At 33.1% G+C, this 27,967-nt stretch overlaps 1 protein-coding gene and 1 pseudogene across 1 annotated transcript; both read right to left on the bottom strand.

The window, feature by feature from the left end:
- Nucleotides 1-1,969: 1,969 nt before the first annotated feature.
- LOC140435212 (clotting factor G beta subunit-like) lies at nucleotides 1,970-27,967 on the bottom strand. The gene is made up of 7 exons (XM_072524007.1): nucleotides 27,812-27,967; nucleotides 22,049-22,078; nucleotides 21,881-21,990; nucleotides 14,628-14,737; nucleotides 8,393-8,622; nucleotides 5,159-5,346; nucleotides 1,970-2,281 (listed from the first exon to the last, which is right to left on the bottom strand). The coding sequence occupies exons 1-7, from the start codon at nucleotides 27,879-27,881 to the stop codon at nucleotides 2,102-2,104; spliced, it is 918 nt and encodes a 305-aa protein (XP_072380108.1). The 5' UTR covers nucleotides 27,882-27,967; the 3' UTR covers nucleotides 1,970-2,101.
- On the bottom strand, nucleotides 24,516-25,285 carry LOC140433564 (mitochondrial pyruvate carrier 1 pseudogene; annotated as a pseudogene).

Genomic DNA, 27,967 nt, shown 5'->3' with positions numbered 1-27,967 from the left:
ACGCCTAACGAAAATAATAAATTGGGCGACTCTTTCCAAATGGCGCGAAGACGATTTCTAAATTTGGAGAACAAATTCTCAAAAAATGATTCTCTTTACAAACAATATAAATCTTTTATAGATGAATATGTTGAATTAGGACATGCAAAATATGTTCCGTTGTCTCTGCAGAATGTACACTCAGAAAACAAATATTTCTTGCCTCACCACAGTGTAGAAAAAGACACTTCTCTCACAACTCGTTTGCGCGTAGTTTTTGACGCATCCATGAAAACCACTTCTGGTTTTAGCCTTAATGATATTATGTTAAAGGGTTATACCACACAACCAGAACTATTTGACACTTTAGTCAATTTTAGACTCTTTAAGTATGTGTTCACATCTGATATAAAAAAGATGTATAGACAAATCAGAATTAACCCCAACCAAACTTTCTTATTAAATATTTTGTGGCGCAACTCTCCCTCGGAGCCGTTAAAATGTATACAATTGGAAACGGTTACCTATGGAACGAAACCAGCTACCTTCCTTAGCACACGATGTTTAATTGAACTCGCAAACATGCATAAGGAAGAATATCCTCTCGCTCATGATATGCTCATTAATTTTTGCTATATTGATGACATACTATATGGTACAAATAGTATTGAAACACTCACACTTGCGCATGAGCAAATCACTGCACTGCTACAAAAGGCAGGCATATCTCTTCACAAATGGTGTTCAAATTCACCACAATTTTTAGAAAATATTTCACAATTTTCAACTGACTCTACGTATGTTATATCTTTAGAAAATCATTCCAATAAAATATTAGGTCTTTGTTGGGACTCTAAATTAGATAGTTTCTCTATTTCAGTATCAGAAATCGAAATAAAAGATTCCTACACTAAGAGACAAGTGCTCTCGATAATCGCAAGTTTTTTCGACCCCAAGGGATTAATTAATCCAGTAATAGTAACTGCAAAAATAATAATGCAAAAAATTTGGCTTTCAAAAATTCAGTGGAATGAAAGTTTAGACTCTACACTCTTAAATGAATGGTTAAATTTTCTCAAACATATTTCAGCACTAAAACATCTAAAAATTCACAGACCTTGTTTTATTGAAAATTATATATGTAGTATACAAATACACGCATTTTCCGACGCTAGTGAAAAGGCATACGCCAGCTGCATATATATTAGAGTTACTTATAGCTCAAGAAATGTCTCTTCCACACTCATCACCTCTAAAAGTAGGATAGCTCCAATAAAAACATTAACTTTACCTAAGTTAGAACTTATGGGTGCTGTTTTATGCAGCAAACTCACTAAAAGAATAGTTGAAATTCTAAATAATAAATTAACTCAAATAGACTCAATAAACTGCTGGACGGACTCAGAAATCGTACTTGCTTGGTTAGGCTCACATAGCTCGAGATGGTCACAGTTTGTTGCAAATAGAGTTTCTGAAATACAAGGAAACCCACAATTGAAGTGGGTAGACTCAGTGACTCAGGAAGACCAAGTACCATTTCTTTTAGGTCATTTCAAAGTCCTTTCATAAAAACTTATATGGCCAAATATCTTACAAATAATACACGTTATTCAAACTTGTTGTTTTATCTTATTATAACCTAAATATTTCAACGCATTTTTAATGTTGAGTGGAAAAACGGTATGACTCCAAGGGACGTTTGGGCGCGCATGTCGTTTATTAAAAAACAAAAATAAATTTTTTCTTTACATTCGTTTAAAGAATTTGATTGTCTTCAAACTGGCAATGTACATATTTTTTGTGTAATGTATACTTTTTAAAATAAACAGTTTTTTCAGGTTATCTCAAATGCATGATTTTGGAGTTATATCGTTTTTTCACTCACTGATTCAATTATACACAACCCGTCTGGAATATATTTGTTAAATAATTTCATGAATAAAGAATTAAAGCTAAAAATTAATGCTACAATATTAAAATAAAATAATAATACATTCATTTTAAATTTATTACAAAATTATTAACAACTGCAACAAATTTATGTACACTTATTGTATTTAACTACCGCTAAAATGATACTACTCCTTGTATTCATCTAAGAGAAATGGCTGGTCGTATCTACTCAAGGCCAGACATTAACTTGAATCCATTTGATATAATTGGAAATCCTGGTAAAAGCCGTTGGTAGTCCTTTCTTGTCACAATTTCTTGGACCGAAGGATGAGACTCCTACTGCATCATACATGCATGGTTTCTCATCACTAGTTTTGCGGTTTATCTGCAGGGGACTGCCAGAGTCAACCTAAAATATGGAACAATTAAAATGTACTTAATATACACATGTAAAAAAATAATAATTGCCAATATTTCGCCTTCTGAATAGGATTACAAAGTTTTCAAAAGACGTTTTGAATAAATATATAAGAAATCAAACTATACTGGATGCAATATTAAACAAAAATTATATAGATATGTCTTTTTATGCTTAGATATGTAGCTTATATGCTTTCTAAACGATTTTGCACTAGTTAAACTAAGTGGCATTGAACGTGGAATTGAATATGTCACTAAAAGATAATTCGTCTTGTTGGACTATGGTCAGTAAATGACGTTAGACTATGGTTAGCAAATGGTTAAGTTTTTCACGATAGATATCTCATCTTTGCGATTTTAACGTTGTTATTTTTTGTTGAGTTGCAACTTAACCAACAAATAAAATTATCTGTTTCTCTCCAATGGCGCTACAGCCCAAATCAGGCCTTGGCCTCCTCCAAACTATGCCTCCAACCTTGTCGGTCCCGTGCCGATCTTCTCCAGGTTTTGTCAACTATGAAAGCTACTCCAAACTCTTTTTTTCCGCTCTCTTTTCCGCTCTACAGTATTGTATGCGTTTGTGTGTCTTTTGAGCATACAATACGTTTTGTGAAAAGAAAAAAAGAAATAAAATTATAGTTTTTATATTTAGTGGCAGAAAACGATTACTATTGGATCGGGAGTGGAATTCAGTAGTATCCAGTGACGAGTTTTTATTCTGTTCAGTTCTTAAGCCTATAGGTTACGGTTTTTTAACAAATATAATGCTCATTAACATTTCGCAAGATTAACAATGGACTACTCCGACTTTTTACTAATATCTCCTGATATATCTTGATTTGTCTAAATAAATATCCTTAAGCACTGATTACCCTTAGGCATGAGCTTACCATGATATACTTAATGCTTAATATTGTATACAGTGAGCATGTAAACGTTGGAATAACTTCGATAAATGCTTGATTTAGCCATTGGGTAAAAAAAGCTCAGACAAGTCGATTTCTTGTTCAGTTGCGCATTTTTCGCTGAATTCATATTTGTGATGACGTCATCACTGTTAAAGTTACAATATCATTATATTTTTTTATTGGTAATACCTTACTTTGACACTATTATCGAAAAGAGCTTACCATTCGTATTAATATGGCACTCTCGAATTACTTTTTCTAGTGCAAGGTTAAATAAGAGACACAACAGTCCATCTCCCTGTCTCAGTCCATTTTTACAATGTAAGGGTCTTGAAAAGTCGTTTTTGATTCTGACTACATTCTCTACGCCTGTGAGTGTAAGTTCCGTTAGTTGAACAAGATGAAGCAGCATTTGAAATTCCACCTGTCCACCATAGCCTGTAGAAGTTTTTGTCTGTTGACTGAGTCGTATATATGGTGGGTGTCGACTCCGAACTCAAGCGTTTTCCCAAGAATTTGCCTGACTGTGAAGATTTGATCCGTTGTTGATTTATTGGGTCGGAAACCGCACTGATAGTTCCCAACTATTTGTTCAGCATAGGAAATCAATCTTCTGTACAATACGTTGGACAATGCTTTATATGCCACGTTAAGTAGGGTGATGCCTCTATAATTATCACACACCATCATATCTCAAATGGTGTCACCACCATTTTTAAACAGTTCGGCAGGAAGATTGTCCAAATCAGGGACTTTGTTATTTTTCAGTTTTGAAATGGCTTCTCTAATTTCTTTTTCGGTGGGGGCGGTTCTTGAGCGTTTTTATTCATTTCAGGTAAAGTAATTTCTATTTGGTCTTCTTCACGACTGTCGCTAAGCAGTTCTTCAAAATGACTCGCCCTCCTGTTTAGTATCTGTTCTTTGTCACTAATTATGGAACCATCTGTCTTTACATGCTGTTATTCTGGATTTGAATTCTTTTCTGCAGCTGTTTAGCAAGGTAGCTGTTTAGAGTATCACCATTAATTCGGTCCTAATTCTCTCTTTAAGTTCATCAATAATATTAAGTCTGTTAACCTAAACTTTAGACTTAAGGTATCCCCATAAGAAAAAATCTAGTGGGAACAGATCAGGAGATCTAGCTTGTCACTCATCTACCAATCCATCTAATAGAGGAAACAATATTTAGGTATTCACGTACACGTCGTGCGTAATGCAGTGGTGTTCTTTATGGAGCTTTTTATGGTGTAGAATCGTGGACCTTAAAAAGAAGATATGTGCAGAAAATTGGAAGTACTTCGTAAGATCCTGTCGATTGTCCGAGTTACAAATGAGGAGATCCTCAGAAAAATCGAGAGATACTGACCACTATCTCGAAACCTACAATGCTTCGTACATATTATGCGAAATGAATCCAGATATGCCTTCCTACAAAACATCCTGCAAGGTAAAATATTTGGAAAGCTATGTCCAAGAAGAAGAGAAACATCCTGGTTATATAACCTCAGAACCTGGATCAACACAACATCTTTGCAGCTTTTTCTCGCTGGTGTGACAAGATAAAGATTACAATGATGATGCCAATTACAATGGCCAACATTCGTCACCGTTAGGCACCTCACAAAGATGACCATCATCTACAACATGTTGACAACCAGGCAAATTTGGTACCAAAATGATCGTTATCTGCATTTTTTTATATAAAATTTTTTGATCGGGGTGGAGGAACATGTAAATATTATACAAGAAAAAAAATTTAAAGTTATAATTTAAATGAAATTTTATAAATAATGATATCTTGGTGCGGTTAAACACATTATCAACTAAAATTGTGATTATTTCCCAACCAAAAATAGTATTAAAATGTCACTAGGAAACAGCTGCGCAATCGTGTATACATATATTCTATTTTATTAATGATCTATTACATTAACTCCACTGAGCACAAAATACATTACCTGACATCCGCCTGTTTTTCCTCCAGCACATACTATCTTATTTGTTACTATACCCTCTGGTAATATACCTTTTATTAAAGGAAAGTAAGTGTTATTACAACTTTCATTACTATCAATGTTTAGGGAAAGTTTTATCATCTGCGTTTGTTTCTCTTCGTTTCCAAAGTCCTCCCCAGTTGGACCCCATCCTACAAAATAGAAAATAGAATAAGATTAAATAGGAACATAAGAATACTTTAATGAATGTATATTATTAAACATGATAAACCTTTTCGTGTAGAATAAATCTTTATATTGACTTTTTAAATGGTTTATAAATATTTACGTTATAAAGCAAGTGACAGAGTAGATAAGTTCAATGAAATATAGAAATAAGTGATGGATTCGACCGTTACTTGATGAACATTCATTTTATCTAACAATAAAACCCTGAAAACTTTGTTTTCAACATTTCCACAAAATTTATTATAAATTATTATCACTACAGCTGTTTCGGTAGAGTGCCTTTCTGAAGTGATCTATTTTTGGTATGCGTTTACACTTAGTAGTCTTTAACTGAATAAGTTAAAGAGGGGAGAATTGTTTGTCTCAAGTTGATCATTCAGAATTATGTCTGTATTTTTTAATTTGTTAATTTTCGTAGATTTTAATAAAGATAGAGTAAGACCTTTATTTTGAATGTCAAGAATTGTAAAGAATGTGAAATTCGTCATTAAAAGAATGATTATGAACTGTTTTTGTGTAATATGTTTTTCTATTATTAAAAGCCCTTTTATGTTACACCTTTGTTAAAATTTCTACCAGTTTGACCGATGTAAGTTTTTGGGCAGTCGCCACATTTAAGTTTGTATACACCATTGTGTAAGTACGTTTTCTTTTGGTCCTTTGGCCCTTTTTGGTTGTTCTTAATATATTTGCCCAAGTTGTTGTTTGTTCTAAAAGCTGGTGTTATCCCTTCCTTTTTTTTATGTTTTTGGCTATTTTTGTTGATGTCTTGCCTATATATGTAATCGAGCAGAAGGTAGGTACTGTTTTTTTTTCTGGTGGGGAAAATACCAATTTTAGGGCTTTCTCATTGTTATCCGTGGATCATTTGACCCTCTTGTAGTTGTTTTTTATTAACGATCAGCATAAATGGAGTTTTTCTCATATTCAGAGTTAAAGTTCTTTCTTAACTGCATTCCACAACTCGATATACTAGTTAGTTACTGTAGATCTTTCAAATATTCCGCTATTAATACTCTATTATAAATGTAAAAAGTACACCATAATAAAGATGTTAGGAGAAATAGAATTGGATACTGATGATAATAGTATTGCTTTTATAAGATTTTAAAATTTAATTAGAAGAGTTTATTGACGTTTTTCCTCCTTGTTTTTTTTTCTTGTAAGAGCCTCACAGATGTATCATCTGAATAGGAAACCAAAAATAGATTAAAAAACTACTTAGTACAAGACAATCTAAGTGACTGCATAATTTACAGAACAAAAACATAATTTAAAACTAGTAAAAACTATAAAAGTATATACAGGGTGGTTCTTAAGTAATTGTACAAAAAGAAACCGTAGATTCTACACTTTAAAATATTACGATTTAAGCCAAATTGCTTTAATAAAATGTTGATATTGAGAAAGATACAGGGTGTTAAAGTGGAAATTTAAAATTTTAATTTTCGCTACAATTTTTATGTTTGCAAACATTTATGTATCAAAATTCATAAATGGGTACTATTGAACATCGTAAATTATAATTTGATGCATGCTTTAATGTAGCTTGTAGAGGGCGCTACATATGCCACATATGTGGCATACATTTACACTTAACTTTTTTGCTATTTGAGTTACCGGTGTTTGTGATATAAAATATTAAAGATACATGATTTTAACAAAAAAAAGGTATACTTGTTAATAACTACAAAACTCAACAGTTTTCGAGATAATCGCATTTTACAAATCAACTACATAATTCAGATTTAACACAATAACTGCAAGCAACGAAAGAAAATTAGACAAAAACATCAATACTTCTGAATTTTGGTATAAAATGCCTTTATTAAAGTTAATAGTTAACGAAATATTAAATAAAATAAATATATCAGCAGGATAATTTGTAAAAGGATTTGACAAAATAACAGAATAATTGGATTTTACATCAAATATTTTACGTTTTGTATTAAAGTCGTAATCAAAATATTTTATTTATAAACGAAATTAAGAAATAAGTAAACTAAATAACATTAAACTTTTTGTCAAAGTAAGTGTTCGATATGTCCACCATTTTCTTTAATTCATTTGTCAATACATTCCATAAAAGATCGTCTCATATCAAATAGCATCATTGGTTCTAAAGAAACTGCTGCAGTATTTATAATAAGTATTATAAGTATAATAATAAGTATTCTTTTGTAATTTTTCTGCATTAAGTAGTTATATTAATATCTCACCACATGACCAAGGAATATGACTACCACGAACAATCCAACGTTCAGGAAAGTTGTATTTAATTATCACTGCAGTTTTCTCTATAATGTGGTGGTGTACCAATCAATAAAATTATTTTATAAAAAATATAAATAAATCTCACCATTCAAATTACAAGGTAATTCGCATGTCCATAAAAAACATTTACAAATTGAAGGCATTTTATACCAAAATTCAGAAGTATTGATGTTTTTGTCTAATTTTCTTTCGTTGCCTAGAGATCAACGCCTGGAGTAATTGCGTTAAATCTGAATTATGTAGTTGATTTGTAAAATGCGATTATCTCGAAAACTGTTGACTTTTAAAGTTTTTAATAAGTATACCTTTTTTTGGTAAAATAATGTATCTTTAATATTTTTTATCACAAACACCGGTAACTTAAAAAGCAAAAAAGTTAAGTGCAAATGTATGCCACATATGTGGCATATGTGGGGCCCTCTATCAGCTGCATTAAAATATGTATCATATTATAATTTCTAAAGATTAATAATACCCAGTTACGAATTTTTATACATAAATGTTCACAAACATGAAAGTTATAGTAAAAATTAAAATTTTTAATTTCCACTTTAACACCCTGTATCTTTCTTAATATCAACATTTTATTAAAGCAATTTGACTTAAATCGCAATGTTTTGAAGTTTAGAATCTGTGGTTTCTTTTTGTACAATTACTTAAGGACCACCCTGTATAAATAACTCAAATATCCATTCTTTGGCATAGTTACCTAGTAACCTACTGTTTTGGACTTACCTGGGTGAACGCCGTATCCATCTGGATCCTCATCGCTAGTGTATAAACATATTGGACTTACAAACTTATTAAAGTTAAAATCTTCTGTGACCTTAATAAGTGCTATATCATTGTATATCTCTGGTCGTTTAAATTGAGGATGAATTATAACAGAGTCGATAGATCGAACTTGCTCATTTGACACATCGTTTACATCTGTCACTCCAGCTCTTAGAAACTTCGGCTTATTTCTAGAAAATATATATATATACATATATATATATATATATATATATATATATATATATATATATATATATACCTATATATACATATATATGACCATGCCTTTGCTGGAATAAACGAACATGGTTCATTTAACTTACCAGACCAACGGGGTGTAAAGCACCAGGCAATAAAACACCCCAGGAGCTAGAAGAGAAAATTAAAAACCATATCGACAGTTTCCCTACTCTTGAATCCCATTATTGTAGGAAATCTAACAACCTGAAATACTTAGATCCTAGCTTATCAATCACAAAAATGTATCATTTATTCGCCGAAGTATGTGATAGCAAGAACGAAGCAAAGGTGTCTAAAGTGACGTATCGACGCATTTTTTGTAGTAAATATAATTTGGCTTTTTTCAAGCCTAAAAAAGATCAATGTTGTACTTGTGCACAATATAAAAATAAACTCATAACCATAGAAAATTACCAAGAACAGATACGTCGGCGCGATGAAGCAAATGCTGCCAAGATGCAGGATAAGTTACGATCCTTAAACGATAAGCATTTTATTAGTATTACTTTTGATCTACAAAGCATTTTGCAAATTCCTTTCTCCGATACATCCCCGTTTTATTATAGTATGAAATTATGTGCATATAACTTGACTGTCTCTGCAGCGACAACTGCTAAGCAGCGACACCAAATAATGCATACTGCTATGCGTGGACGGAGATCAACGGCCAACGAGGGAGTTCTTAATTGGAACCGCATTATTTGAATGGGTAAAAACAATTCCAAGGGATGTGACAGAAATAAGCTTGTATTCAGATACCTGCAGCGGTCAAAACCGCAATCAGTACATAGCTGCGTTATTTCTATACTTGGTAAAAAATAAGCATTTATCAAGCATACAACATTAACTTTTTGGAAAAATGACACTCCTACATGGAGGTTGACTCAATGCACAGCGCCATTGAGTTTGCTAGAAAAAATGTTGCTATTTTTACTATGAATGATTTACTTAATGTGTTCCGGTTGGCTCGCTCTAAGCGACTTAAAAATAAGAAAAGTTGGCCTTATCAGTGTAAAGAGCTCAGGTTTGCAGATTTTTTAGATTTAAAATCACTGGCAAGTTCCTTCGTGAAGAACAGATTAAAAGACGAGGATGGAAATAAGGTATCGTGGATGAAAATAGTAGGTATCGTGAAGTTACGCGTTATAAGAAGAAAAATCCGGGAAGAATTATCTTTAAATATAACTATAGTCAAATAGCATTTAAAAGGATTAATGTTTTTGGAAGAGGACATCATCATCATCATCCAGCCTCAAGAGTCCACTGCTGAACATAGGCCTCTTCCTCATGTTTCCAACCCCGTCTATCTTGCGCCGCTCTTATCCAGTTTTTATCGAGTCTTCTTAAATCGTCAGTCCATCTTGTAGGTGGTCGACCGACGCTTCTCTTGTCTTCCCTTGGCCTCCATTTCAATAACCTCTTTGTCCATCGCCCATCTGTCATTCTGGCTATGTGTCCTGCCCATCTCCATTTTAGTCTGGCTATCATCTCGATGATGTCAGTCACTCCGGTTCTTCTCCTGATGTCTTCGTTGGTTATTCTGTCTCGCAGAGTTATTCCTAACATGGACCGCTCCATTCTTCTCTGCGTGACTCTCAGTTTGGTAGCTGCTGCTTTTGTTAAGGTAAGTGTTTCTGCTCCGTACGTCAAGACTTTCTCTTTAGGCATGTGGGCAGCTCACTTTTAAAAGTTTCTCTCAGTTTTCCAAATGCTGCCCACTCAAGGCCGATTCTTCTCTTCAGTTCATGAGTCTGGTTATCCCTGCCAATCATAATTTCATGTCCCAGGTATTTATATCTATCTACGAGTTATATTTCTTTCCCACCAATACTGATGTTCTGGTTGGGTACCCAATTGGTCATGATTTTTGTTTTCGAGATATTTATATTTAAACCTACACTTTCTGTAGCCACAACGAGTTCCTGTACCATCTCTCTTGCCATACCTAGATCTTCAGCTATTATAAGTATATCATCGGCGAAACGTAAGTTGTTTAGATATTCTCCATCTATTTTTATTCCCTTTGTCATCCAATCCAAATTCTTAAAAGCATGTTCTAGCACCATATTAAAAAGTTTAGGTAACATTGGGTCTCCTTGTCTAACCCCCCGTTCTATTTTTATGCGATTACTGTTCGTATGTAATCTGACAGTGGTTGTTGCCTGCAGGTATATTTTGTATAATAATGTAGTATATCTATAATCTAGCCTGCATTCTTTAAGCGCCTGTAATATTTTGCTTAGCTCAACTGTGTCAAAGGCTTTGTGAAAATCGATAAATATTAGAACTAGAGGTTTATTGTATTCCACTGCTTTCTCTATTAGGGTTTTTATACTTTGTAGATGGTCATTTGTTCCGTAACTTTTTCGGAATCCTGCCTGTTCCCTTGGTTGATAAGTCTCTAATTTTCTTTCCATTCTCTTAACTAGTATTCGCGTAAACAACTTATATATATGGCTGAGGAGGCTAATCGGTCTGTAATTCTCTAAATTTGCTTTGTCTCCCGCTTTGTGTAATAAAATCATAGTAGCGTTGTTCCAGTCTGTTGGAATATTGGCGCTGTGAAGGCAGATATTGAAAAGTTGTTTAATTTTTTCAAGTAATACATCCCCTCCAATTTTTAGTGCTTCTGATACTATTCCATCTTCACCCGGGGTTCGATTATTTTTCATTTTCTTCAGGGCTTCTTTGATTTCTGATTTTGTTATATCGGGCATTAAATCTGATCCTTGGTTTAATACCCCAGTTTTTAGTGTAATTGGAGGTTCCGTATTGTTATCTTTTTTTCTTGATCTATATAACTCTGTGTAGAACTCTTCGACTATTCTTAATATTTCATCTCTGTTCGTTGTTTCTTCTCCAGTTCTGTTTCTCAGTTTGTTAATTTCTTAAGGAAGAATTTCTCTTTGGAAGAGGACGACCACAAGAAATTACGAAGAATATACCAAAATTATGCACAGGACAGTTGGGCATTTCCAAGAAGAAGAAAAATAGCCTCTTGAGGCTTTGCACTAAAAACGATATTCCTCCAGAATATCACGCTTAGTACCAAGCCCTACCAGTTGACAAGAAAAAGGGGAATGCCGTCCTGGAACCCACAGTAGGTGAAAGTGACACAGAATCAAACTCAGATTAAGTAGTTCATGTTATTAATTATTTTTTTGTTTTTTGAAATTCTTCTTTATGATTAATACAGTTTTTGTAATAAAAGTCTGATTTAAAGATCCCCAGTAACTAAATAAGTTGTAACGTTATAAACGTCACATCTCTATTAATTTATATTTAAATAATTATTTCATTTTAATTTGTTTATTAATTTATTAATTTCTTTATCTTCAGTTTAATTTTTACTATTTTTTATTTATAAAAGTAGTTGGCGCCCTCTGTTTTTCTCTTCTTCCTCTGTCTTTATTTTTTTTCTCTCTTTCTGTCCCATAGAATAAATATTCGCCCTCTCACTTTTGTTCGGCAGACTATTCTGTTCCGTGTTGACTGACAAGCTAGTTTCATGATATCTATAGCAACATTCTATGACATCTGTGCTAACTTCATTCAGTCTCCCACTTTCTGTCAAAACAACCATTCTGTAGTGGGATTATTTTTTGCCTCTTTTTGAAATTTATAAAAGAAGGCAAAAATTATTATAAGACTCATTTTGATGGTCTACAAATTCTCTTGGGGTAAGTACTTTCATTGTGATATTTATTCTATAATTCTAACCACATTTCCAATATTTGTAAACTTACTTTCTTTCGAAAGCACATTTTTTTTCTGATATATGCATTAGGACTCTGTAACAGAATTTAACTAAGTAGTAACATTCATATTTCATTTTATCCTTGCCATACGCTATTTGTTTAAGTGTAATTTTGTAAGATGGCAAGGAAGTTAAACTTTTCTTTTTGATGTGTTTCTAATGCAAGTTGTTCCTTATCTTTTAGTTTATTGGACGTATCAAAACTTTATTGGTTTACTGGACACTTTACTGGACATTTTATTGGTTTATTGGACATATCAAAATTTTATTGGTTTTATTGGCATATTTGGATTTCAACAATTGGTCAGGACATACAGCCACGTGTGACTGCAGCTCTCCAGAAGCCACAAATTCTAATTGGAGGACCCAACAGCTAGAACACACAAGCAGCCCATCGAAGCAATAAGTAACACTTATTAACTGTTAAGCTTTGGCAGGGTTAATTATTGTTTTTTATTCATTTAAATAAATATGTTTGGTTAAAATTTGTCTTATTTGCTATCAACTAAGAACTCAGGTTCAATCCCTAGTTTAAGACAAGACGAACTCACCCTTGAGATACTGAGCTAGGCAAGGTATAGACGATAAGCTCCCATGGTTGATTGAGGTATTATTTTTACAATAGTACTTCAATTCTCTTTGGTAGTCTCATCGTTACAAAGTAAAGCAGTTTTAAGCACCTGGTCCTTGTTGGCACCAATAATTAGTAATTTTATTGTTTGACCAGATACGATTTAAAGATTTCAAAAATCGGTAAAAAATGACCAAGTCACTTTTTTGACAAAAGAAAAGAACAATGGCTATTTTTTATTTTATTTAACGGTTAAATTAAAAGATCAAATTATAAAACAAATAACAGTATAAATTAAACTTGTATTAAACAAACATATTTTTGGTAATTATAATTTATTAATTTCGGGTCAGCTTAAAAGTGCATTTACTAAAAATTGATATTTTAGACTTGGTCAGTTTTAACTTTAAGCCCACGATATATGTATATATTAAATAAATACAGAGGAATACTTCCCTTATCACAGATAATTTAGGAGAAGCGACAGATATGTTAGATGAGTTGGACTGTCATCGAATGCGGGAGAAATATATGTATTTGGGTCATGAAATAAGAATCAGCAGGGATAACCAAACATGCGAAATACAAAGACGAATTACTTTAGTTTGGACAGCCTTTGGAAAACTGCGATACGCACTTATTGCATGCCAATTAGCCTCAAAAGAAAAGTATTTGACCAATGCGTAATACCGGTCATGACCTATGGGGAGAAAAGTATGACTCTAACCTGGACTACGGCTTCGAAATTGAGAGTGGCACAGAGACGAATGGAACGGTCTATGCTGGGAGTGATGTTGCGGGACCGAACAAAAAACGAAGATCTGCGAAGAAGGACGAGTATTGCTGATGTTGTGGAACCGTAGGGCAACTGAAATGGAACTGGGCAGGCCATGTGCAAGAATGCACGACCCACCATGATCAAGCAAAATTACAAATTGGAGGCCAAGAACAGACAAACGTAGTAGAGGAATATCTCCTACACGACGACATCAGGCGTATCACCAAAAATTGGCAATAAAAAGCACAAAATAGTAGAGAATGGAGGAGTTTAAGAAAGGGCTGTGTCCAGAAGTGGACGTGATAAATGAAGGCTGGATGATGATGATAATGACTTCCCTCCAGAGGAATTGTGGGCCCGATAAGAAAACAGAGAAATGAAAAGGAGAATGAACCATGGAAAGAGAAGCTACAGTTTGATTTATTAAAGCACAGAGACTGAGATGGCTGGGACACGTAGAGAGAAGGATAAAAAACCTTCTGATTAAGAAGGTCACCAGATAGAAGCCACAAACTGAAACACCAAGGGGAGGACCTAAAGAGAAATTGGAGGACCAGGTCATGAGACATATCAAAATCCTGAAAGTGAAAAACTGGGAGGATCTATGTAGAGATCTAAATAAGTGGAAGAAAATTTTAAAGAAAGCCCAGTTATACACTTAACTTTGACAGTACACAAGAAGAATAGGAGTAATTCACCGCATTAAGCGAATCAAAGAGTTTTAAATAAAACTGGCAAACATTCCACCAGGAATGAAAATCCTTGATGACGATGATTTATTTATTCAAAAATTATATAACTTTTTTTTTATTTGGCAAAAATAATAACCATATTTTTAAATACTTACATTGCAACATCATCAACACAGTGGGCTGCGGTAAGAATGTAATTTTTACTAATAATGAAACCACTACAAAAATACTTAGTTGTATTACTTTTGCTATAAGCGAGTTGCACCTAAAATATATAAATAGGGATTAGATTCAGATATACATATATTAAATAATAAAACAATACAGGGGTTGTGACGAAAAAAATGTCACAGAACGGTTTGATAATACTGGTCACAAATCGGTTATTATTTTAGCATTGCCATGTCATCGAATGCCATAGTCTGTGGACTAGTGCGCATTTTCGATGCGCATCGCCCCGCCTTGAATTTTCCCATTGGCTCTTGACCTGGAAATCCCTATTTATCGCTCGAACGGCACATATAAATATTGGCGATTTTCAGGTCAGCTAGGTCAGTCCCTCAAGGGCCCTCCGAGAGCTTAGTGCTCTTGGGGCGCTGCTTCCTGATGTTCCAATTATACTCTGTGGCTGATATATTATTCAACTACAATCTCATGTTTTATTTCTACCTATATTTTTGTCATGTAAGAAATTTCTTGTCTTTTTCAAGACAAGCCTTCAGAAGACCACGACCTGATGCTTTATTTCGACTTGGTGTACCTTTGTCATGTAAGAAATATCTTGTCTTTTTCAAGACAAGCCATCAGAAGATAAATATTTACCCAGTAAATGGACTTGGGTAGAGGAGCTCTCGACTGCAATATTCGAAGCCCTCTACAGAGCACCCGGAGATAACAGAAGGTGTATAGACCCGTATTTGTTCCCCCGAGGTGACAGCCACACGTTCAAAACACACACTTTTATTAGTTTTAGTCCAACCGTCAGAGAGTTGAACCCTAAAAATTCATACGAAAAAGCTGAATTTTGCAGAGAATATTAATTTTGGAACCCTAAAAAGATGCAAAAAAGTTTACCACTTTTACTCTCGGGCTTCCCCCTAAAACTGCCCTAGCAGGTGGGTAAAAACGCAAAAAAACACAATTTACCAAGAATGTGTACACCGTAGAAAAAAATGTTTTTAATAAAAAATGTAGCTGAGATAATTTTAAACAAATATGTTTATAAGCATTTTTTGTGTAGCATTAACCGTTCTTTTAGAAACAACGCTTGAAGTGACCCTTGATTTTGCATGTCAGTTACGCGCGCGAAATCAATGTTAAATAAAATTTGTATCAGCGGGACGGTAAAAATCCGATATCTTTTAATTCAAGTGTCCTATCGACAAAAATCATGTTGGCACCTCATTGAACGAAATCTATAAAACAAATGACTGTATTCCACAGAGATTAAAACGCTGACAAATGGTCAGATATAATGAACATTTGGTCAGTTTGTTGTTGGGATGAAAATAATTAATAAAGTTGCAATAACCTTAGCACGCAAGCGCAGTTCCTTGCCGTAATAAACATTTTAAAAATACTAGAAGAACAGTAAGTTTCCGCATTTTCCTAAATCACTGTGTTACAACTAGTATTTCTGAAATATAATTATACCACCTGAAAGATCACAAATTAATCTCAAATGGTCAGTTATTTCCAGAAATTGGTCAGTTCTAAGTAATTTTTATTACTTAGAAATTAAAATTTTTCAAGGACAGTCTGATATTGGCTTCTCGTCCAAATATTATAATTTTTATAAGACACCAAGTCGTACAGTGTTGCGCGATTTAGAATAAGTGATGAGTTGTAAGTTTTCACCCAGACACATTCTTTAGATTCTAATCACAGGAAGCAGTTAAAGTGAAAGTTGTTGATATCTAGACCGTGTAACAGTTGTTAGTGATAATACGAATTGTACGAATATTTCTTTGTTTTGGATATTGGACTCAATTAATACTAATATATTCCAACGGGATTAACTTGGCTGATAGGTTTGGCAACTCAGCATCCTAACACACATGTTCTCAAATATACACCGTTGTCACGTCTAAAATTTAGTTTTTCTCGTCTTAAATCATTGTTATGAGAATATCCAATTTGTGATTTTTAAATCTGATTTGATTTTTATGCAATTATTATATTTCTTCTTTTATTAGAAAAATGTAAAAACTTCTACTTAGATGCACAAATTTACAACAGTTGTAATTTAAAAAGTTGCGAAGAGTTATTAAAAATCCTTGAATTCAAGTATCCTGCGACACTTGTGATTATTTATATCATAACAGGAGTGACTTAAGCCGGAATCAGATATCTCGTGGAATGATACTCTTCGCTTGGGCAAAGAGAAACAGAAAATCGATATTAGCGATCAGAAAAGAGACAACGGTTGGCACCCCACGTTACTGTGAAATAAGTTAATATTTGTTTTTGGTAAATTCATTCGACATATCCCAAAATGTAGTCGGACCATTCCGATGGTCGGTATCGAGGGTTGAAAAATTCAATCATAATCTACGTAAATAGTCGTTACACGTAGTGAGTGTGTTTTGAGTTCTTGTTTGAAGTGATTTGTTATTAAAAATAGTGTAAAATGGAAACGCGTGCTGAAGTTACTACCCACAAAAAGAGGAAAGCAGTTCCTGAAAATTTCCTACGAAATATTACAAAAAAGTAACGTACAAAAGGCGAACCTTACAGAAATTACAAGGGATAATATTCCTGGTAGACAGTTAGGTCCACCTTACAGGCAATTTTACATACATAATCATTTCGCGTATGTTAATTTCTTGATGGTTCCTTTTTTTAAGGTGCAAACGAAAATATTTTGACAAATTTGCTAACGAGGAATTGCAAGAAAATAGGAAACCCTTGCCTTTGTCAAGATTCTAAAATGTACATGTATAAGACAAACAATTATTGTAAAATATGTATATATATATATATATATATATATATATATATATATATATATATATATATATACACATATATACACACATATATATATATATATATTTTTATGATGTGTTTTTTGTTTGAATGATGAGCAATGAGTATTTTTAATAATATAGGGTTTTTATCGCGGTTCTCAAAGAATTAGCTTGTAAGTACTTTTTTAAATTATCTTTATTATAACTATTATGAAACACACATATATATCTAACCTAGTCAATGTAAATTTAAAATAAACTATCTTTAAACTGATATTCTTATAAAACTAATTAAATTCTATAGACAATCTAAAATTTAAACAAACTATCTTCAAAATTGAAATTGTTATGACACTAACTAAATTATATTAACAAAATTTTGTACCTTTCTTTCACTGAATGCCTAAATGAACTATTTTCCACTAAGTATATAGATTCTAATCACCACTGAATGTCTTCGTACTTCAGTTATCCTTGTTTTTTGTGAAATTACTTTTTTCAATTATCAGCTTCTACCAATTTAAGATATATTTTTCTTCACCAGCATCTATACACCACCAACCAAACCAGCAAACAGCATTTATATTTATTCTTCTTTTCAGTATACCAATATCCAATTATTATAAGTTGATTTATACTAATCTCCAACCATAATATAATTTAATTTCTTCCAATATACCTTTTTTTATCTTCAATAATTATTTGTGTATAATTATAAATGTGCATTAAATTATATGCATAATTTTTAATCTTCATTTAACTCACTATATTAAACTATTGGACTATTTGTACTTGATTCACTGACTCTAACTAACTTTCATAATAAACTGCTTGACTTCTGACTAAAAAACTTAAAAACTGCCCAAAAACTCTTCTGACTGCACTATCTAAAACTTTTCTGACTAAAAACTTTCAAAAACTGCCATCTTGAATCCAAATCACGGGTATTTATATCTTTTGGACATTCTAGAACCATCTCGTAAGATATCATGTTCCAATTTGTTCTATCAAATACTTGTCTGAATTTTCTGGAACAAACCATTTCGCAAACATGGCCATCTCCGGAGATCCAGAGAATTCCATTCTTTTCTATTAATAATTTTGTTTACATTTAGGCTTTTCAGATCAGAATATATAATTAAATTAGTAACTTAACATTCTAATTTAATAAAATACACATTTCAAACAATATATTATTATAACCCACTTTATATTCGTAAATATTCTTAAACGTCACTTCAGAGTATAAATATCTGTCAATCTCCGAGAGTATTTTTGGTTGCCTAAGCACATGGCTCACTTATATATATTTACAATATTAAAATACAACTTTTTACAATTATTATATGCTAATTTATTAAAAATGCCCTCACATAAATATATTTTTATAAAATTCTCTAGTATATAACTTATTTAAAATAATCAAATACTTTTTTATATCTAATATTATGTAGTATATAACTTATAAATTATTTTCTATAAACCCCAATCGTTACAATATATATATATATATATATATATATATATATATATATATATATATATATATATATATATATATAGGGCCTGCGTAGCACAAGCGGTAGGATGCTTGCCTCGCATGCCGGTGGTCCGGAGTTCGAATCCTACCGCCGGCAAGAATAACTAGACATTTTTAAAAATGTCTATAGGCCCCAGGTCGACTCAGCCTGAATAAAAATGAGTACCTTGGGTAAAACCAGGGGTAATAATAGGCGGTTGAAGCGTAGCACTGGCCATGTTACCTTCCTTGTATACCGTAGGCCCTAGTTATAGCAGACTACCCTGCTATACTCCCAAAGCCGCGAAGCGGTATAAAACGGGAGACTATTATTATTATATATATATATATATATATATATATATATATATATATATATATATATATATATATAACTTACCAAAACGTAAAACGTAAAACGGGACATAATGAACACAAAATAAATAAAAGTTGATATCTGATATCTCATGGTTTACTGTCATTATATACTAATATAATACAAAAATACGAACGGGGAATACGAAAAAAAAAACAAATTCAACTTGAAAAAATGATGAACGAAATTTTGTCAGATGAAGAAATATTCGGATATTCATCGGAAAGTTATGTAATTGTGATAGTGATCCCTCTTCTTCTGAACATTGCTCGCCTGTAAGAAAGAAAAAAAGTACGTCGTACAAAAAAAAGACATTTGTTTGGCGTCGAAAGTAGCTGACCATCAGCGGTTGTTAAATGAAAGCAGCAGGCAAGTTGACGAGTTAGGTCCAAGTACAAGTCATTTTTCTCACGTTGATGAAATTATTGAGGGTGTTATAAAGAAATTACAATGGAGCAGCGATTCTTTGTCAGACAAGATACTTGTTTGAGATACGAGTTCTAGCAATTCACAGTGGAGTGCAATCACAGGTAAAAATTTGAAAACATTTCCGCTTTTGCTAATAATTTAAATAATTTAGAAATAAACTCTGATATTGCGGAAAATAGGCGAGAGAAAAAACCAATAGATTTCTTTGACTTATTTGTGGATGACAGTCTTCTTACTATGATGGTCAACTAGACAAATCGATATGCCACCCAAAAAGCTGAGAAGGCACTTTTATCTAATGCTCGAATAAGAAAGTGGAAAGATACGAATATAGATGAAATAAAAATTTTTTGAGATTACACATTTGGATTGAGCTTGTTCAAATGCCAAAACTATCTTCTTATTGGTCTTCTAATGAGCTATACTTCAATGAAATAAAACAAGTCATGTCAAGAAACAGATTTGAACTTCTGAATTATTGGCATTTTACTGATGACGAAAATTCACATATTTCCACAAGACTGTATAAGATAAAACCGCTCATAGATCACATCCGACAAAAATTTCAAAACTCTATACCGCCGCCTGGAAACATTTGTATAGACGAAACTTAAGTTCCCTTTCGTGGTCGGCTATCTTTCCTAAAATTTATCAAAAATAAACGGCGTAAGTTTGGTGTAAAATTGGTGTAAGATGGGTACACTTGTGACTTTAAAATCTATTGTGGTACCGAGAAAACTAATAGTGTACTTAGTGTTCCCAGTTCGGTTGTTTTAGGACTATGTGAAGGGGCTTCTTGACTGCGGTCGTACTGTATTTGTTGACAACTATTACACGAGTATTGAACTAGCACATAAATTATTAGAACGACAAACACACCTTGTTGCAACCTTGCGAAGAAATCGAAAGGGAAATCCAAAAAATAATATTGAAAAAAGGCTAAAAAGGGGGCAGGTAATTGGTGCAAAAAGTGATTGGAGTTGTAGTAATAAAGTAGTGTGATAAACGCGAGGTTCTGATGTTGTCAACAAAACATACGGAAATAATGCTACCATTAACATCAAGAAATGGAACTGTGAAAGAAAAGCCAAAAGTTGTCATCGACTACAATAAAAACAACAGTTTCATAGATTTATCCGACCAAATAAAGGCTTATGCTTCCTGTCTTGGAAGAACTATAAAGTGGTATTGAAATTCTCCTTGGATCAGCAGTTGTATACGCATTCATATTATATAAAAAAGTAACGGGCTGTAATATTACCATAACTCAGTTCAGAGAAGAAATAGCAAAAGATTTACTGCAAATAAAACCAAAGAAAAGATCTTCGTCTGGGGAAAAGCATATTTTGGAAGAAGTAGAGACAAAGAATCGTCGCAGATGCGTATTTTGCTATAAGAATTTGTCCGAAGAGTTCAACAGAAAGTACGCGACTTTCAAAGCAACGCAAACTAGATGGAAATGTGTTCAATGTGACAAATTCTATTGTGTAAGTTGTTTCACAAATGTCCACAATTGTACTCTATAGGCGTTTTATATAATGCGATACTTCTTCCTATACAAACACTTTTTCGGTATTATATTTATATTATTCTCCCACTGAGCAGTTTCTTATATTGTTAAAGATATAATGCATTTTGTAAAACTAATGTGTCTATTACCTTTTATTTACCATATTATCTAGAGTCCATATTGGTCTAAAAGGGCAGAAATGAACAGCCATAATGTTAGGCAATATCGAGTAAAAATATTTGTTGAGGGGGCTATTAACTTCAAACTTCCATATACTTATCATTGCAGCGCGAATCACCTACGAGTGGCGGTGCCCACAGTATAATATTCCATGCGAAACAATTGTGATTCGTGCGGCCCTTGTAAGTAAAATAAGCGTGAATCGTATATGATTCGCGCGGCGTTCAACGTGTTCAATTTTAAAAATACAGAAAACATAGTCTGAAGCTTCGCGATAGTCTATATTACCGCCTATTGTACCACCTTTTTTATTTATCTCAATCGACAATACAACTTCGGACCACAGCCACCTAAAGTAACTTAAGGTGGCTGTGCTTCGGACTAAAATATAATACGTTCTCCCTTGTATAATTAATAAATACTACCATATGAGGAAATTCTCCTTTTTCTGCTAACATTCCTCCAATTATGCGGGTCTCTAGCGGGAGAGGACAAATATGATTCTTTTTGGCATCTTCGGTATATCTTTTACACACTGAAATATAAAAAATGTATCATCATCAATAAAATTATTCTAAATCATGCAAACTTACTTTCATTGGCGACAGCAACTGAACTTGAGTCTAAAATTAAGAAAGATTATTATTTAGTACACTCCAAAGATTACTGCATAAATACTACATATATTTACAGACTACTTAGGCTCTGCCGTCACAATCGGCGGAGGTTTTAAAAACCTTTCCAAATATTTCTAATTTGTGTGTATTTGTTCCATAAGAAGTTTGAAATATTGGTTTTTTTAATTGTTTGAAGAATATGTATTTTGAGCGTTCATTCTGTGCAATCGGTATTATTTGTTGTTCGTGAATTTGTAAGGTAAGAATATCAAAGTATTAAGAGATTTACTATGAATGTTCATATTTTAAGGTTATGTTACTGTTTGACTGAGACTTTAATTTATACTGTATTTCAAGGTATTTTGTTGTTGTTTTTATCAGGGTTATTTCAAGATAAATCAATAAATCAATGAATTTATTTATGAAGGTAGAAAATATTTAAATTAATGTTTTATTGTTTTTTCGCTGTCAGTAGTTTAAGTTATAATGTGAAAAATATTCTAATAGTTTTTAAGGTTTTTTAGATCTCGGCATACAGTGTGTCCGTAAAGTATGGAATAAATTCGATATTTCCTAAATGAAAAGCCTTTTTAAAAAAATCTAAAACACGTCAATTTTTAAATTTAATGTTCTACATTTTACAATAAAATTTCATTGTACAAGGTGATACACATTACAGTGATGACGTCATCGGTTCGTTTTTAAATGTAACACCCTGTATTTTAGGACATTTTTAGATCGATAAAAAGTTTAATACTACTAATTTAATAAAATTAATTTTTATTGATAATATTAATAAATTATAAATAAATTATAATAAATAACTTAAAAGTAATCCAGTAATTAATAGATGACTTAATCTTAAATGTTCGAATTGTAGCCCTTGTTGTATTTGACAGTAACCCAAACGTTGTACAAATTCAGAACCGAAGGATTGAGGTCTGGCGACCTTGCTGGCCATTAGGGTGCAGAAGCGGTAGCTATTGCGAAAGCTCTGGATTGGCTAGAGCACAAAAATGTTCAAGATGCTGTAATCATCTCAGACTCTAAGTCAGTTCTCAGTGGACTTAATAATACTGAGTTGAACCATAAGACATGTGAGCCGATATGTGACATTAAACAAAAAATGAGAAACAAAGATGTAACATTTATTTTGGGCAAAAAGTCGCAGGTCGCATAATAGGCAATGAAACAGTAGACGAGCTCGCTAAGGACTCTACTCATTCCGGTATACATGAACATTATATACACACTATCAGATCGAATTAATTTTTATAATAAAAAAATAAACTTTAACTGATGGAAAATATTGGCGATCACAGCAAATAATCATGATTACAAGATTTATTACAAGATTCATGTATAAAGAAAATAAAGTGTCCATTAAAATGGGAACAAGAATCATAGGAGACTTCACCACAACAAAAGGGCTCCTGCAGGGTTGTTTCACATCTCCAACCCTATTCAAAATATACTTAGAGAAAGTCTTGACTACATGAAAAAGAAAATGCGAAGGCATGGGAGTACCGGTACGGAACGAATACCTATATACGTTAAGCTTTGCAGACGATCAAGTAGTGATTGCAGAAGACCAAGACGACCTCAGCTACATGATGAAGAAACTACAAGAAGAATGTACCAAGGCTGGCCTAGATATTAACCTCGCGAAAACAGAGTACCTATCTACAAGTGAAGAAGACATAGAAGATCTACAGATTGATGACAACGTAACAATCAAAAGAAAGGATAAATTCAAATACTTGGAGTTTATAATCACGAAAAAGGTAACAACAGAGGAAGAAATTACACAAAGATTAGGACAAACAAGAACAGCAATCCGACAACTTAACTCAGTATGGTGGAATAAACACCTAAATATGAAGACAAAAACACAGATTTATAAAACATTAGTGCGAAGTATCATGATATATGGGGCTGAAAATTGGATCATAAACAAGAAAAACAGCAGTAGCAACAAAGATGGAATGCCTGCGAAGATGCTGCAGAGTAACAAGAATGGATAGGAGAAATAATGACGAAATAAAGCAAAGAACATCAATAGAAACAAACATAATAACATAAATAGAATAAAAAGACTGAAGTGGTATGCACATGTAAGAAGAACTAGCGACAGCAGATGGATAAAGGGAATAACCGAATGGAGTCCCATAGGAAGGAGGAAAAGAGGACGACCCCGAAAATCCTGGAAGAACGAAGTAGACGACGCCATGAGTAAGAGAAGCGAGGGAAGGCAGTGAATACTGTAAAATCCTTGAATATATATATATATATATATATATATATATATATATATATATACAAGATTCATAGATTCATCCTACGTTACCATCCCTAACAGAATTACCACACATTTCATTATAATATATCCAACCGATAAGTAGTAACTATCAAAAGGTTAAAAACTAGTCACGGTGCTGTTCCTGCTCACCTGGCTAGATTAAACATTATAGAATCAGGAAAGTGCTCATGCGATAATATTTCCCACTGTGATGGTAATCACATACTGTTAGGATGTATTAAAAATAAAACAGTCTCATCTTCATTTTATGAAAACTTGGTTAAAAGTAATGTGAAACTTCCAGTAAACATAACCCACCCACTGTCAATGAATTAGAAATCCTGATATATAATATAAATTTGTTACAATCGAGATTTAATTCATAAACATAATACAAATCATTCAAAAATCTGTGGTAAATGGACTAGTTGTCGTGTTAAACACACTATCATCATCATCATAGTTATCTTGACTGTCTTCTTCACTAGCTGCACCCTTATTTATTTTGTGGATTATGGTTCTAGTTAATTGCACTAGTTGAGCTGCTTCATTTGTCAAATGGAAGATAAAAAGCAACAAGTTTCGGGGTTGTACTATCCAAGCGAACCTCATGAAAGCAGCAGAGTACAAACATAAAGCTACTGTCATTACGGTACTTATAAACTTCGGATCCTTTCCAAAATCTAAAACTGCTGCTAATGCTATACCCCAATTTCCTACAGGCCCCCAAAAATGTGTACTCATTAAGTAACTTCTGAATTCTTTAGATTTTAGTTTTTCAACAAATCTTTTCTTTAATGAAGCCATTTTTGCTGTAGTCTAATATATTTTTGACAAATTAATTAAAACCTTTATCTACAGCAAGGTTCTTTATTTGACGTTTAAAATTTGAAGTTCGCGATTTTGGCAGGGCCAAAACGCCAGATTTTAAAACAAAGATGGATGTACCCCAGAAGAGGGAATCTAATCGTTATGAAAAGGAGACCAAAATTCATAAAAGTGGCCTCTTAATATGGTGGACATATCCGGAAATGCAGAGGCGCCAAATTTAAGACTATGTTCCAATATTATTATAAGCACTATGTTCCAAACACTTAAAATACTTTTTTTAACACTAGAGCATAATAAAGTTTTAATTAAATAACGATAATAGTCCAAAATGTGACACAATTGTTAAAAAACTTCAATATAAATAAGCTTTCGTGTGACAGTTGGGACAAACAATAACATAACCCAACTAAATTTGATTTCTTATACAAGGAAAGAGACTCTCTTTCCTTATTTAATTTGGCCTCTCAAAATGGCACTTACCGTCTAACAACATGTTTGCTCCCACTACCTTTACATTCTCTCTTCTATCTTTTTGCTCGATGACCCCAGGTGAGTATAAGGTGAGTATAGCGAGAAATTGTCTGTCCCAAGGGTTCTTGGGGGGGGGGGGGGCAAAAAACTGACGACGCGAAAGTCGAAAAAACATTTAACACTTTTTATCTGTACCTACAATGCCGGAACATTATTATCTAAAGAAAAAGTCACCGAAATGGAAATCGAGCTGTCAAAAATAAAATGGGATATCATTGGAGTCAGTGAAGTAAGGCGACATGGAGAAAACCTGACAACACTAAAATCAGGGCATATATTTTACAGTATAAGTAGTGAAACCGAATCAATTGGGGAGTCGGTTTTACTATACACAAAAGACTTGCAGATAACATAGTAATTACAAGAAGCATATCCACAAGAGTAGTCTATTTAGTACCTCAACAGCACTGAAAAAAACACCAACCCACTACACGATTATATGCGGCGACTTTAACGCAAAGATCGGTCTAAAGCAGGATGAACAGGAAACAACACTAGGTGTAAATTTTGATCCAAAGTATCCAAGGCTATAAGGAAAGATTTAGGAAAATTTAAGAATGAAAAGGTCCACCGAACTATAGAAGAGAACAAAGGTCTGAAAGTCCTGAGAAGACGGCTAAACAATGGAAAATGTGAAATACACAAACTAAAGAACAAATAAAGAGTCCACATATCAAATAGAGAAGAACTATTACACATAGTTGAACACTTCTATCAAGAAATATACACAAGACAAAGAAAAGACCAAACGAACTTGGAAGCCGCCGCATTACGCAAAATCATCAACCAGCATTTAGAGTTCATGTCGGAGATCACACTAAACGAAATCCAAGATGCAATGAAAAAGATGAAAATTAACAAAGCACCAGGAGAAGATGGAGTCGTAATAGAAACTATAAAGATGTGCGGAAGTGCCCTTCTGAACCAAATAAAAATTTTGTTTAACTTTTGTCCAACAGATTATTGCATACCGGAAACATGGAAGAATGTAGTAACAATTTTACTGCACAAGAAAGAGACAAGGCGCACCTAAAAAACTATATACCAATCAGCTTATTAAACCACATCTATAAAATGTTTACCCGAATAATTACGACAAGACTAGAAGAAAGTTGGATTTCTACCAGCCCCGAGAATAAGCTGGCTTCCGCTCAAAATTCGGAACAAACGATCACCTACAAACAGTAAAAATTTTGATAGAAAAATCGATATAATATAACAGATCACTGGTATTTATCTTCGTAGACTTTCATAAAGCCTTCGATACCGTGGAATTAGACAGCATTATAACTGCTCTGAACAATAGTAGAATAGACTACCAGCTTACAAAGTTACTACAAACAGTGTACCGAAACGCCACAATGCGTGTAAAACTACATAATACCACTAGAGAAATTCATATAAAGCGAGGTGTGAGATAGGGCGACACTCTCTCACCTAAATTATTTATAACGGTCCTCGAATAAGCCTATATATAATGCTAAATAATATAATATAATAATGCTAAATTGGGAAAAAAAGAGGAATAAAAATATACTAATAAATGCTCAATCATCTGCGTTTTGCCAACGATATAGTACTTATTACCCAAGATCTGCGTGAAGCACAACAAGTGCTACAAGAATTAGAAAACGTATCTTCAACAATAGATCTAAAAATGAACATCACTAAGACCAAATTTATGACAAATTTGGTTCCCAGCGAACACCTGACTATCCAAAATCAAGTGGTAGAATTGACAGAAAACTTACTATATCTCCTATAAACTAAGACCTACGGAAAAGAACAGGTATCACTGATGTCGTCGAACGTATAGCCAAGCTGAAATGGAATTGGGCAGGTCATATAGCGAGACTAAAAGACTTAAGATGGACTAATTGACTGGAGCCCAAGAGAAAACAAATGCAGAACCGTGAAGAGTGGCGAAAAATGGGAGAGACGTATGTCCAGCAGTGGACAGGAGAAGTTGCATGATGATGATGATGAAAACGCGATTGATATTTAATTGATAATTAAATAATATTTACTATAAAAAACACTAAAATCACAAGTCTTTATCATACTTAAATCTGACTTACCTTGGGAATTTCCATTTAAAATGTTTAAATAAAAGCACAATACACCAATCAAGAGATTCACACTCTTCATTGTCACTTTACTAACTCGATAAATTTCTTGAATGTTGCAGATCGCAGCCAACGAGTTATTTAAAGATATTTCTTGGAAAACACGTT

Source organism: Diabrotica undecimpunctata, chromosome 2 (assembly GCF_040954645.1).
Source record: "Diabrotica undecimpunctata isolate CICGRU chromosome 2, icDiaUnde3, whole genome shotgun sequence".
NCBI classification, from domain to species: Eukaryota; Metazoa; Arthropoda; class Insecta; order Coleoptera; family Chrysomelidae; genus Diabrotica; species Diabrotica undecimpunctata.
Note: the sequence above shows the minus strand (reverse complement) of the source record. Positions and strands in the feature narration are given on the sequence as shown.

What these genes read in the sequence shown, in the direction of transcription:
- LOC140435212 (XM_072524007.1), bottom strand. Translation starts at nt 27,881, where the DNA reads ATGAAGAGTGTGAATCTCTTGATTGGTGTATTGTGCTTTTATTTAAAC. An exon ending in TTTAAATGGAAATTCCCAAG is followed by an intron (nt 22,079 to 27,811) that starts GTAAGTCAGATT and finishes TCTTAATTTTAG; the next exon opens with ACTCAAGTTCAGTTGCTGTC. An exon ending in TGGATACGGCGTTCACCCAG is followed by an intron (nt 5,347 to 8,392) that starts GTAAGTCCAAAA and finishes TCTATTTTGTAG; the next exon opens with GATGGGGTCCAACTGGGGAG.